The sequence below is a fragment of the Wyeomyia smithii genome, chromosome 3 (assembly GCF_029784165.1).
Source record: "Wyeomyia smithii strain HCP4-BCI-WySm-NY-G18 chromosome 3, ASM2978416v1, whole genome shotgun sequence".
Classification (NCBI taxonomy): Eukaryota; Metazoa; Arthropoda; class Insecta; order Diptera; family Culicidae; genus Wyeomyia; species Wyeomyia smithii.
The window spans coordinates 48,616,386-48,628,779 of NC_073696.1; the positions used below are offsets into that span (position 1 = coordinate 48,616,386).

The window sequence follows — 12,394 nt, forward strand, 5'->3', positions numbered from 1 at the left end:
AAATTTCTCTCAATATAATTTTTGTATCTTTCCCAATTAGCTTTGTTATAATTAAAAACAGAGCTCATAGGGTTTAAAACTGATTCATGTGATAAAGAAAAAGTTATTGGAAGATGGTCAGAATCAAAGTCAGCATGTGTGATCAAATCACTACATACATGACTTTGATCTGTCAGCACCAAATCAATTGTTGAAGGGTTTCTTACAGAAGAAAAGCATGTAGGACTATTCGGAGACAAAATAGAATAGTATCCTGAAGAACAATCATTGAATAAAATTTTGCCATTGGAATTACTTTGAGAATTATTCCATGAACGATGTTTAGCGTTAAAATCGCCGATTATGAAAAATTTCGAACGATTTCTGGTGAGTTTTTGTAAATTACCTTTAAAATAATTTTTGAGCTCGCGTGTGCATTGAAATGGTGAATATGCTGCGGCAATAAATAAAATCCCAAGTTCAGTTTGAACTTCAATTCCCAAAGTTTCAATAACTTTCGTCTCAAGATGGGGAAGAGCACGATGTTTGATTCGGCGATGAATAACAATTGCAACTCCACCGCCGGAACCCTGAATCCTATCATATCTATGAACCACGTAATTGGGATCATATTTTAATTTTATGTTAGGTTTCAAAAATGTTTCAGTAATAATTGCAATATGCACATTATTTACTGTTAAAAAATTAAAAAGCTCATTCTCATTGGCCTTCAATGAGCGAGCATTCCAATTTAATATTTTAATTGTTTTATTTAAAATCATTGCTAAATTTTAAATTAGAAACAATTTTAATAGTAAAATTTGTGCCTATTTGAATGGCTTCAAACATTGATTTTGCCTGCAACATGGCGTTCATAAGATCGAACATTGCCTGTTGCAAAAAAGAAAGTTTACCTGCCGTAATAGGCCCCAGGCAGTTGACATTCGGAAAAATATTTTCGGCAGCAATATTAGCTGGAGTAATAGGTGTACAATTATTTTCTAGCGTGTTTTGCTTACCCATATTAACGGTCATTTTCGAACTACCAGCACTAGGCGGTATAATGTTCGAACTACCTGTAACCTGTGCATAAGTTAAACGGGTATGCAAAGGAGTAGGTAAACTATGCGTCACTGGTACGCTTGGAGAATTTTGTTTTGAAGTTGGTTTTAATTGAGAAATTGAATTTTGTTTACCTTGCCTTGCCTTAACAATTGCTAAACGGACTGGGCATTGATAAAAATTTGACATATGGTTGCCGTTACAATTCGCACAGCGAAAATTTTTACTCTCTTTCACAGGACATGTGTCCTTTTTGTGAGAAGAGTCTCCACAATTAAGACATTTTTGGTCCATGTTACAGAATTTGGAACCATGGCCATAACGTTGGCAAGTACGGCATTGGGTGATATGCTTTTCACCTCCGCCATACTTCCTATAAGTTTCCCACTTTACACGCACATTATACAAAGCATGTGCTTTTTCAAAAAATTTTAAGTTGTTAACCTCATTGCGGTTAAAATGAATTAAATAATTAACAAGGGAAATTCCAGTTCTCTGACTGTTTTCGCCTCGTGATTTTTGTTTCATTAGAATTACTTGGGTAGGGGCTATGCCAAGTAATTCTGTTAAAGTAAGTTTGATCTCATCAACGGTTTGATCGTTGGTGAGACCTTTCAAGACAACCTTGAACGGCTTGGCGTTCTTGGTGTCATATGTAAAAAATTTGTACATCTTGTCAGTTAAATACTGAACAAGACGATCACGACCCTTTACTGAGTCGGCTAATAAGCGGCATTCACCTCTACGGCCAATTTGATAGGTAACTTTAACGTCAGAAACAAACGTTGAAAGTTCCTTTTTGAATATATTAAATTCAGAAGAAATAGTTACCACAATAGGTGGAACTTTCTCCTTTTTTAAAGATTTTATATTTTGTATAGTTTCATTATTGGTAACTTCCATTTCACCAGCTTCTTGCTCAGGCAAAATATCAAAAGGATTGTCACTACAGACACTCGATGTGTCAGAAAGAGATGCCTCTCTTTTCCTCCCCGCAGCGATGCGAGGTTTCTTTTTCCGTCCAGCCATTTCAGGTGATACGAAAAAAGTTAAAACAAATGTTAAATTCAAAAGTAGGTAGTCTTGAGAAAGACTGATGGGAAATAACTTTCAGGTAGTCTTTAAAAGACACACTGACAAAACACAAACTTTGAAGCTATAGGCAGTCAAAGACCAGTCCACAAGCAACCGAAAAAACGTCTGATCTGTAGGACAGTTCAAGACGCACTGATGAAAATAGACGTATTTTCGCAAAAGTGACCCATAATTGTGGAGGGACTGTATAATGATTTGTTTGAGCCGAAAGCAGACTCGGCAACTCTCTGATTGCTTTGAGTAGAAGTTGGTTTTTCATATGGTTGGCAAATGGTTGGACACGTGTAATTTGAGACCCTAATGTGGTCATTCACCTCTGTCTTGTAACTCCTATCCCCACCTTCACGAGGTGCTGACCGGGATACGAGTAACCTTACCGGGGATCGGGTAACACAAAAAAAGATCAAGGTAAACGATTGGAATTTGGGTACTTGGAACGTCTGACCTCTCAATGAACCGGCGCGATCTGGCTTGTTTGCTTGCCTGAGAGCTACAGCGCAGGGAGTCGAAATCGCAGCGATTTAGGAGGTAAAAAGCAAAGGTAAAAATTCGGAACTTGACCTTCTGTTATTTATACACAGACTTCGCAGCCGACTGTTTAGTGTACAGGACAATTGCGGGGCTAACGCTACGATCCTACTGACACTAATAGCCTCTCCCGAGCCGAGACTCGAACCTACGACGACTGGCTTGTTAGGCCAGCATCGTACCTCGAGATCATCTGGGAGATTCAGGAGGTTAGGTGGTCAAATTCCGGAGAAAGGGAATACCCTGCTGTAGACCCTATTGCACTTCCTTCGAGTGCCACATCTACTACAGTGGAGGACAAGTAGCGGAACGGGGCGTCGGTTCTATAGTGCTGGGAAATCAGATGACCGTATATGTGTGTCAAGGATCAAGGGCAAATTCTTCAACTACAGTATAATCATCACCTACGCCCCGACAAACGACAAATCCAATGAAGTCAAAGATGAGCTCTATGACAAGGTTGAACGAATCTTTGACGAGTGCCCAAAACACGACTTAAAAGTTGTCATCGGAGACGCAAACGCACAGGTTGGGAAGGAGGAATTCTTCCGTCCGGTCATTGGAAGACTTCCACTCGCTGATAAATTCTCCGTGGCCAGAGGAATGGCCATATTTAGCTCCTATTTTCCACGTTTGAATGTGTTTTAGAGGAAGGAAGATTTGTTGTGCAGAATTATAATGCAAATTCGTGTAAACTATTGTATGTATATTTTGTAGAAAAAGAAAAATTTAAACCAAAAGTAGAGGAAAATTTTCCAGAAATAAACTGGGACGTCATATGGTTTAATATCAGCCAAACATTTTTGCAGACGGAAGATCGCTCAAAAATATTTGAAATAATCAATGATTTGATTCCCAACAAAAAGAAACTGGTAGAATATGGAATACGAAGAACGAGTGATACTTGCGAAAACTGTCCAGCGATTGATACAAATGAACACAGGTTAAAAAGCTGTCCAGTAACTACTGAAATAAGATGTTGGGTAGAATCAACCCTAGGAATAAAAATGTACATAGATTTTAGAGACCTTGAAGATATACTGTTAAGTGTGTTAGATTTCAAATGTTTCCGACAGAAATCAGCCCTATGGTTAGTTAGCCACTACTGTACATATATAATGAAATGTTTTCCGAAATATAGTTTATTTGTATTAAAAAAAAAACCATTCGAGAAACAAGTTGGAATCACAGAGAAGATTTTCAAAGACAATTCAGAATGTTTATGAATTTTTGTTGAAAAGACTGTTTGTACAAAAATGTAAACTGTTACCATTAAATTTTATTTTAGTAAAAAAAAAAATTGGAAACACACCTGAAAGCATCCAAATGAAGAAACCTGCTCCTAGATCGATCACGTACTAATTGACGGTCGGCACTTTTTGGATGTTACTGATGTTAGGTCTTTTCGGGGACAGAGAGGACGACGCGTTTCAACATTCAGCGGCTGAAAGCTGCTGGTGTTGCAGCAGAATACGCCAGAGAGCTGGATCAACGGATCGCTGAACAGCAGGAGGAACGAGTAGAAGACATAAATGGGCTGTGGAGCAGTATTCACGATGTCATTGAAACTAGTCAGCCTATACACCAGAGAGACGCCGCAGTTAGGAACCAGGATTTGATGCCGAGTGCTAGAGAGCGACAGATGAGAAGAACTCACTGCGGCTAAGCGTCAGAGCAGAGAGAGATACAGAGAGGCAAGAGCTGCCGAAAATGGAGTTCACCGTCAGAAGAAGCACGAGTACGAGGAGCAGGTGCTCGCCAGCACCGGTGAGGGCTATGGAACCTATACATTAGAGAAATGACAAGACACTCACCGTTAAGGCAACTGTCAACATCAAAACGGATAACGGCAATGCAAAATGATACAACTCGCCCGTTTTGATGTTGACAGTTGCCTTAACGGTAAGTGTCTTGTCATTTCTCTAATGTATAGGTTCCCTAGTGAGGACAGTCATGCTAGAAACGATGTGTGGAGCTTCTATAGAACAGTCAACAGAGTCAGAGTCAGTGTAAAAACAAGGACGGCAACCTGCTTACCGATAAACCGACGCCAGGTGGAAGGAGCAGGCCGCTGGGAAGGAAAGTATCCCGGCCAAACTTCTAAAAGCGGGAAGCGAGCGGCTGTACTATGCGGTTCACCAGATAATACTAAGGATCTGGGCGGATGAAAACATGCCGAACGACTGTTTAGAAGGCCCCTATCTATAAGAAGGGTCATTGATTGGTTTGTTGCAACTATCGAGGCATTACGTTGCTCAACTCAGCATATAAAGTGCTCTCCCGTACCTTGTTCTTCAGATTGAGACCGTTAACCTTTTCCTTTGTTGGCGAATACCAGGTTGGTTTTCGACAGGGGTGTTCCACGACTGAGTAAATTTTCACCCTGCGACAGATTCTCGATAAGTTCCGGGAGTATAACTTGCAGATCCACCATCTGTTTGTAGATTTTAGGGCGGCATACGATTCAGTGAAAAGAAACGAGCTGTGGCAGGAAATGCTGGAACATGGTTGAAGGGGTCGAAATCATGCGTGCCAATAGTTGGCGAGACATCAGCCGCGTTCGTCACGTTAGATGGACTGAAGCAAGGGGATGCGCTCTCTAACTTATTGTTCAACAATGCCTTTGAAGGTGCGGTACGAAGAGGGAACGTGCAAAGAAACAGTACGATCACCACGAAATCTCACATGATCCTTGGTTTTGCGGACGACATTGGTATCATCGGTATTGACCGTAAGGCCGTGGAGGAGGCCTTCGTGCCTTTCAAGAGGGAAGCAGCGAGATTAGGACTTGTCATTAACTCTGCCAAAACGAAGTACATGGTAGCTGGCAGGAAGCATGGGGGTTCCTGTGGTGTTGGTGCTGAGGTTGAGATTGATGGGGAACGATTTGAAGTAGTTGATGAATTCATTTATTTTGGTACGCTTATCACATGCGACAACGATATGAGCCGTGAAGTGAAACGACGAGTTGCAGTTGCAAACAGGGCCTTCTACAGACTACGTAACCAGCTAAGGTCCCGTAGTTTGCAAACTCGCACAAAACTAGTGCCGTATAGGACGCTGATACTCCCGGTGGCCCTTTATGGACATGAAGCATGGACGCTGAAGGAAGCAGATCGACGAGTGCTCGGAGTTTTTGAGGGTGAATGTCTGCGATCGTTCCTCTCGGTAAATTGGAAGATGGTGTGTGGCAGAGACGCATGAAACTCGAGAGTTACCAGGTATACAAACATGCTGATATAGTGAAGGTAATACAGCGGGGCAGGTTTCAGCGGGCTGGACATGTAGCCAGAATGCCTGACAAGAGAGCCGCCAAAACTATCTTCAGTAGAAAACCAGGAAGAGGCCGTGGACTCCGTGGTAAGCCTCGCACGCGGTGGATGTGCGCGGTGGAAACAGATGCACGATCTACTGGTGTACGAGGAGCTTGGAGAACGGCTGCTCAAGACAGAAGAAGCTGGACATTTTTGATTCGTTCGGCCCTAGACCGGTGAACGGTCGGTTAGCCAACAAAGACAAAGAAAAGGATGGTTTTTCTATAGCCCAAAGAGCACATTTCCGGTTAACTAGGTATAATATTCTGTCGACCATGTTAGGGGAAGCAAACATTAAGACCATCAAGAGTTCGAAATCTGCGTTTGAACAAGGTTTGGCAATTTTTAGTAAAATATCAGTTTTCATGCTGATGCGCAAATGATTTTTCAATCGATTGCTGCGAGCATTGCAAATTGAAATTTATGCAAGCTCATAAACTATTGAAATTGACCATATTTTTCCTCTGTTCAGTTTATAAATTTTCATTGTATGTACTGGAGCTTTCTAACAAACGTCGTTCTACAGCAAAAGTGACAAGATGGAGTCAAAAATAACTAACATTGAGGAAAAAAAGAATATCATTAATAATAATTTAAACAACACATTATTATTAGTATCAATTCGTCCCCTTAATGCTAGAACTAGATAACTCTAAAATTGACGTTTCGAGAAAAACGAGTTTGAAAATTTAACCTATTCTGGTGATGAAGATTCAAATGCAATTATTAAAGGTTCAGATTTTATGAAATGCATCCATATCGTTTCAGGCCCGTTATAGCAACGAAAAAATCAACAAAAAACCGAGTTATTTAGTGTTATTACAAAATACGCTTGTTTTTCGTTGAGATATCTAGTTTTTTAATTGATGAATAACTTTTTTTCTTGTAATCGTTTTTCAACGAGTTTTGGATATATTATAGAGCTCGACGCGATAAATACGATGGCATACTTAACTCAAAACCGACAAATTTCGAGTTATCTAGTTCTAGCATTAAGGGGACGAATTATTTGCCTTGCCTCTGACGACCCTCTCGTTGTCACTAGACTTGTTTGTTGCTAAATTGTCCATATACGCTGTCGAAAAACTAATAAGATTAATTAAATCGCTTGAATTTTTTTTCTTCCTCTTCCAGTTTTCAACATCTCTTAAGAGGGAGGGTCAGAGGGAGGTCATAGAATGAAAATGAAGTTTCTAACGGCCTTTGGCGGCGTTACTTGCTAACTTTGATAACATTGAATATAAAAACAATTTAAAATTTAAATCGGCCTAATTTTACTTTATTGAAAAGCTTCTTGGAGAACCTTCTGAAAACTTCCAGGATTATATTCCACCAAAGTGTGTCTATGTTTGAAATCGATGTCTTCATTGGACAGCTTTCCTTATATGCAGCAAGGAGTTTACTTGTAATTAGATTTAAGTTGGTTTCCAGCTCATCTTTTGTCTCGCATTGTTAGTATATCCAACCACGGCTAAGTTATTGTGAAATTCCTCACTATTCGTTGGATTTTTCAAAATACAAAATACAAATCATTTCTTTCCTTAAGTATTTGTAAATTTGAAAAATATCGCTTGTTTGTAATTTAACGATACCTCAGTTCTTTCCCAATTTTATCCTAAAAGGCAGTTAAGGTTTGCTCTTGGTAACAAGAATTTTCTTTCCCAACTCTTTAACGATCAATACACACCTCACACGCGACAAAAATACTGTTTTAATTAGAACCTAGCCGACATGAAAGTTAATTGAACCGCCACTTTTCTGGGCGAAACAACAGCTGGTTTCTTCAAAATTTATTGAAAATAACCTCCAATAACATGGATATTCCATTGCGTATGAAATCTTATTAGCAACATGCATTATGCAGTGAAATTGAGAACTAGAGTACGAATCTTCGTTCCTACAATATTTATCGCTTACGACTCTAATTTGAATTACTTGCATAATTAGACAAATACAAAACGGAAATCACAAAACTAACTACTTCAAACTAGTTCAAGTGTGCAACAGCTAATAGATACAATACAAATAAGTACAGAGTCACAAAACAAATAAAACAAGCAATACAAGCTACAACTGGTAAGCAGACGTAATTCTAGGGCACAATTGAATAGCAATGAAAGTAAAAAAAACACTCGCAAACATCGTTTTGCAAGACAAAACCGCACAACATAGAGCTCATGCCCTAAAGTGACCGGTGCAAACCATTCGCTGATGTTGCACATTCTGCTGGAGCTGCTTGACGCCGGCGATGCAGTTAGGAACCAGGTTTTCGTTGGTCACAGTGGTTACGACTGTGGTTCCGCCGGCTTCCGTCGTACCGCTACTGATGGTTGATCGCTCTTCGCGGACCGTTTTACGTTCCCTGGTCATCTTGACGCTACCACTGGTTGTGGTAGTCGTTACGGCATTCCCGTTGGTAACCACTTGTGTCTGCTGTTGTTGCTGTTGTTGATGTGTCATCTGCTGGTGCTGGAGAGAACTACTTTGGGCGCTGCTGGTGCTTGTTTGCTGCAGTGCTACCGTACCGCCACCATTTTGGATTACTGTTTCGGTGGTGGATGTCTTATTGGCGGAACGGGTTGTTGCGGTGCTGGTGCTATCGCCATTACTCATAACGGCCAGTGTGGAGGGTTCAGCATGGTTCTGAATGTCTGTACGTGCGTTACGAAAAAAAAGAACAGCAAGCGAAATAAAACGTGTAATGAAACCAATTGGTAACAGATTGGTGAGACATGACATTTGCACATGCTCTAAGTGGCGAATTGTATGGGAAATAAAAAAAAGAGGATTACCTGGGATATCGCTAAGTCTGTCGTAGTTTACTTTCATGCCGAACGTGAATGCAGGAGAGGCGTCGATTTTGCACTTTTCCGGCTGGTAAGCGGAAGGAGCTGTAACAGAACAAGAAACAGTTAGAAAGGGCCAGACATGCCCGCATGTTTGACGTGGGACGTGACGGTTGGTCGTAGAAATTTCACTTTGATCTTCCATTTTGACTACATAGAAGTAGAGTAATAATGACAACTAACCTATCGCAAAATTGTTCTACACTTTATCTATCCAACGTCAAAAAGTTGGCCAAATCCGAATTAAACTCCATCGAAGCTTACCTGGAGTATCTTTCAGCTTTTCACCTTTGTGCTTAATGCCGAAAGTGTAGGCAGGAGAGTGATCAAGTTTTGATTTGTCGGGATCATAAGTACCGGGGGCTGAAATAGAACCAAAGTACAAATTGTTTGGAATGTTCACCACTAAAGAAAGTGTTGAAAAGCAATAAGCGTGCTAATTACCTGGAACATCGTTCAACTTCTCTCGATTGACTTTAATACCGAACGGATAAGCTGGAGCGTGGTCTAGTTTAACCTTTTCCACCTCGTAGGCCCCGGGTGCGGGTGTTACTTGAATTTTATCAATGTTCGGGCGCACTCCAAAGCTATAAGCTGGGGTTCCATCCAACTTGACCGTTTCCGGTTTGTATGCACCAGGAGCCGGAGTCGATTCGATCTTATCGATGTTTGGCCTTACACCGAAGGTGTACGCGGGATTATGAATTTTCATCTTCTCCGGTGAGTAGCTGCCCGGTGCTGGAGTAGAATCAACCTTATCGATATTGGGACGTACCCCGAATGAGAAAGCAGGAGTATTGTCCAACTTCACTGTTTCGGTTTTGTATGCGCCAGGACCAGGGAAGGTGTCCCTTCGTTCTACGTTCGTTTTTACACCGAAACTGTACTGTGGGGTTTGATCTAGCTTACATTTTTCCGGAGAGTATGAACCAGGAGCAGGAGTTTTCTCGATTTTACCTGTGTTGGTCTTCACACCAAAACTATACGCGGGTGTAGTACTATCAACTACTTTATCGTTGTTGTATGTCCCAGGACCGGGGATGGTATTTTTCTGTTCGATGCCCGTTTTCAAACCAAAACTATATGCAGGAGAGGATTTATCCACGATCTTATCAGCATCGTACGCGCCAGGTCCTGGAACAAGTGGGATTTTTTCCACGTTAGTTTTAATTCCAAAGCTATACGCAGGAGTCGATTTGTCTACGACCTTTTCAGCATCATACGCGCCAGGACCTGGCAGGGTATTCGGCTTGTCCAAATTAGGCTTAACACCAAAACTGTACGCGGGGGTACTTTTATCGACGACCTTATCAGTGTCGTACGTACCTGGTCCTGGAATGGTGTTCGGTTTTTCAGCATGACCCTTAACACCAAAGCTGTACGAGGGAGCGCCACTATCAACTTTATCCAAATTGTAGGCTCCAGGACCAGGAACATTATTCGGTTTATCAAGATTAGTTTTAACACCAAAACTGTAGGCAGGAGCTCCTTTGTCAGTTTTATCGGCATCGTAAGCTCCCGGACCTGGAATAACACTTGGCTTCTCTATGTTGGTTTTCATACCAAAACTATAGGCGGGAGCTCCTTCGTCAACCTTATCCGAGTCATAAGCTCCGGGTCCGGGCACTGTGTTAGGTTTCCTTACATCGCACTTTAATCCAAAACTATACGCAGGCGTACTTTTATCGTAATTTTTATCGGAATCGTATGCCCCGGGTCCTGGGACCACGTAAGGCTTCGTAACATTCGTTCTTAATCCAAAACTATAAGCAGGAGTTGTGTCAGTTATCTTATCCAAATCGTAAGCACCGGGACCGGGTATATCACTTTTTCTGTCGGTATTTGTTCTCGACCCAAAACTGTAAGCGGGGGAATTATTGTCCACAGCCTTATTCGTATCGTAAGCTCCCGGTCCGGGTGTGTCACTTGGTTTATCGAGACTGTGTCGCGCACCAAAACTGTATGCTGGACTATTGTCTACATTGGCCTTTTCGGGAGAATATGCCCCTGGGGCAGGAATGCCATCCGGTTTGTCGATTGTCGGTCTGATGCCAAAACTGTACTTCGGGGCTCCGTCCAGATTGGCCTTCTCCGGTGAATAAGCTCCCGGCGCTGGATTACTGTTCGGTTTGCTAGTGTTCGTACGCTGTCCGAAACTGTACGCGGGATTGTGATCTAGGTTTACTTTTTCTACTGCGTAAGCCGTGGGGGCAGGCGTGTTGCTTGGCTTGTCGTGATTGATGCGCATGCCGAATGGATATGCGGGTGAGTGATCGAGTTTCTTGGCTTTCTCGGGCTCGTACTGACAGGGTGCTGCGTGATGGAATGTGTGGCATGAGACAACATGTTCAAGCAGTGATTGCAAGTTCTAGGGTACATCAAAACAGACACTATTGGTACTCACCAGGATTAGTGTTCGGTTTGTCCAGATTTGGCCGCAGCCCAAAACTGTACGCAGGAGTATTGTCAAGTTTCGTTTTTTCCGGCTCGTAGGCACCGGGTGCTGGCGTATTTTTGGGACGCTCGGTGATTGTTTTCAGTCCAAAGGTGAAGGCAGGTTTTCGGTCCAGTGCCAGGGCGGATTTTTCTGGCTGATATGCCCCAGGGGCTGTAAAAAGGGGTAAAACAGTCATACAACGATACAGTAAAATTATCGTAAAATTGATATACCGGGTGTATCTTCCATCTTTTCTGGAATCACTTTGAGGCCAAAGCTAAACTTTGGTGATTTGTCGTGTAATACTTTTTCCGGAGAGTATGTTCCAGGAGCTGTAGTTGGATTATAGTTAGATAATGCGATAGCTATGATAGGCGAATATTTGGACATACCTGGGGATACACTACGAACTTTTATTTCCGGCCTAATTCCAAAGGAAAATTTGGGTGTACTATCTAAGACTACTTTTTCTGGCTTATAATCACAGGGAGCTAGACAAACACAAGAAGAAATTCGAAACATTATTTATTATTGGATAGATGTTTTTTATGCTTTCGATCAAATTTGTCTTACAATACCATCAAATTTTCAAATAACTACTCTACAATAAGACTCATTTGGGTGAATATAACTGTTAAGTAACAAATTAAGAATTAAATTAACACGTGTCTTTGAACATAAGCCGCAATAGAACATATTACAATAAAATCTGTTTAAATTCATTTCAATACGTTTACAAAAGAAAAAATATCAATCAAAGTTGAAACGGCAAAAATCTAACGGCTAGATTCGTATTCCGAAATAGGGGAACTGCTCCATTATTCATCTCAGCCCATTTATTCATCTCATACAACATGAAAACACAATTGAGAACAGAAAAAATGCATATTTTCTAACTTAATCGAACTTAAAAGCTCTAAATTTGATATAATAGTCAGATATCTGCACTCGAAAACTCATTAATTATAATCATCTACCTCAAAAAACAAAATCCGCGCATTGTTCTGTACGGCTACAACGGGACTCGTTCAGCAGCCAACCAAAGTTTTTCTCATCACTAGCGGACCATTTTTTTATTTTAATCACTAAACAAAATCACTCACTTCACTAAGAATACTTTAATCTTTGAAACG

General features: G+C 41.2%; 1 protein-coding gene across 4 annotated transcripts in view; it reads right to left on the minus strand.

Moving 5' to 3' along the window:
- The window catches only part of LOC129731828 (mucin-1), a 62,050-nt gene that overhangs the window by 12,496 nt on the left and 37,160 nt on the right, over positions 1-12,394 (minus strand). For 2 of the 4 annotated variants that reach the window (XM_055692164.1, XM_055692160.1), the window contains 7 exons: positions 11,654-11,752; positions 11,495-11,593; positions 11,229-11,432; positions 9,269-11,137; positions 9,089-9,187; positions 8,771-8,869; positions 7,670-8,629 (listed from right to left, as the gene is read on the minus strand). In XM_055692164.1, coding sequence (XP_055548139.1) covers positions 8,154-8,629; positions 8,771-8,869; positions 9,089-9,187; positions 9,269-11,137; positions 11,229-11,432; positions 11,495-11,593; positions 11,654-11,752 — 2,945 coding nt within the window. In that variant the 3' untranslated portion in view covers positions 7,670-8,153. Of the gene's footprint in view, positions 1-7,669; positions 8,630-8,770; positions 8,870-9,088; positions 9,188-9,268; positions 11,138-11,228; positions 11,433-11,494; positions 11,594-11,653; positions 11,753-12,394 lie in introns of those variants that run through there. The other 2 variants (XM_055692162.1, XM_055692161.1) reach the window with 1 other exon arrangement.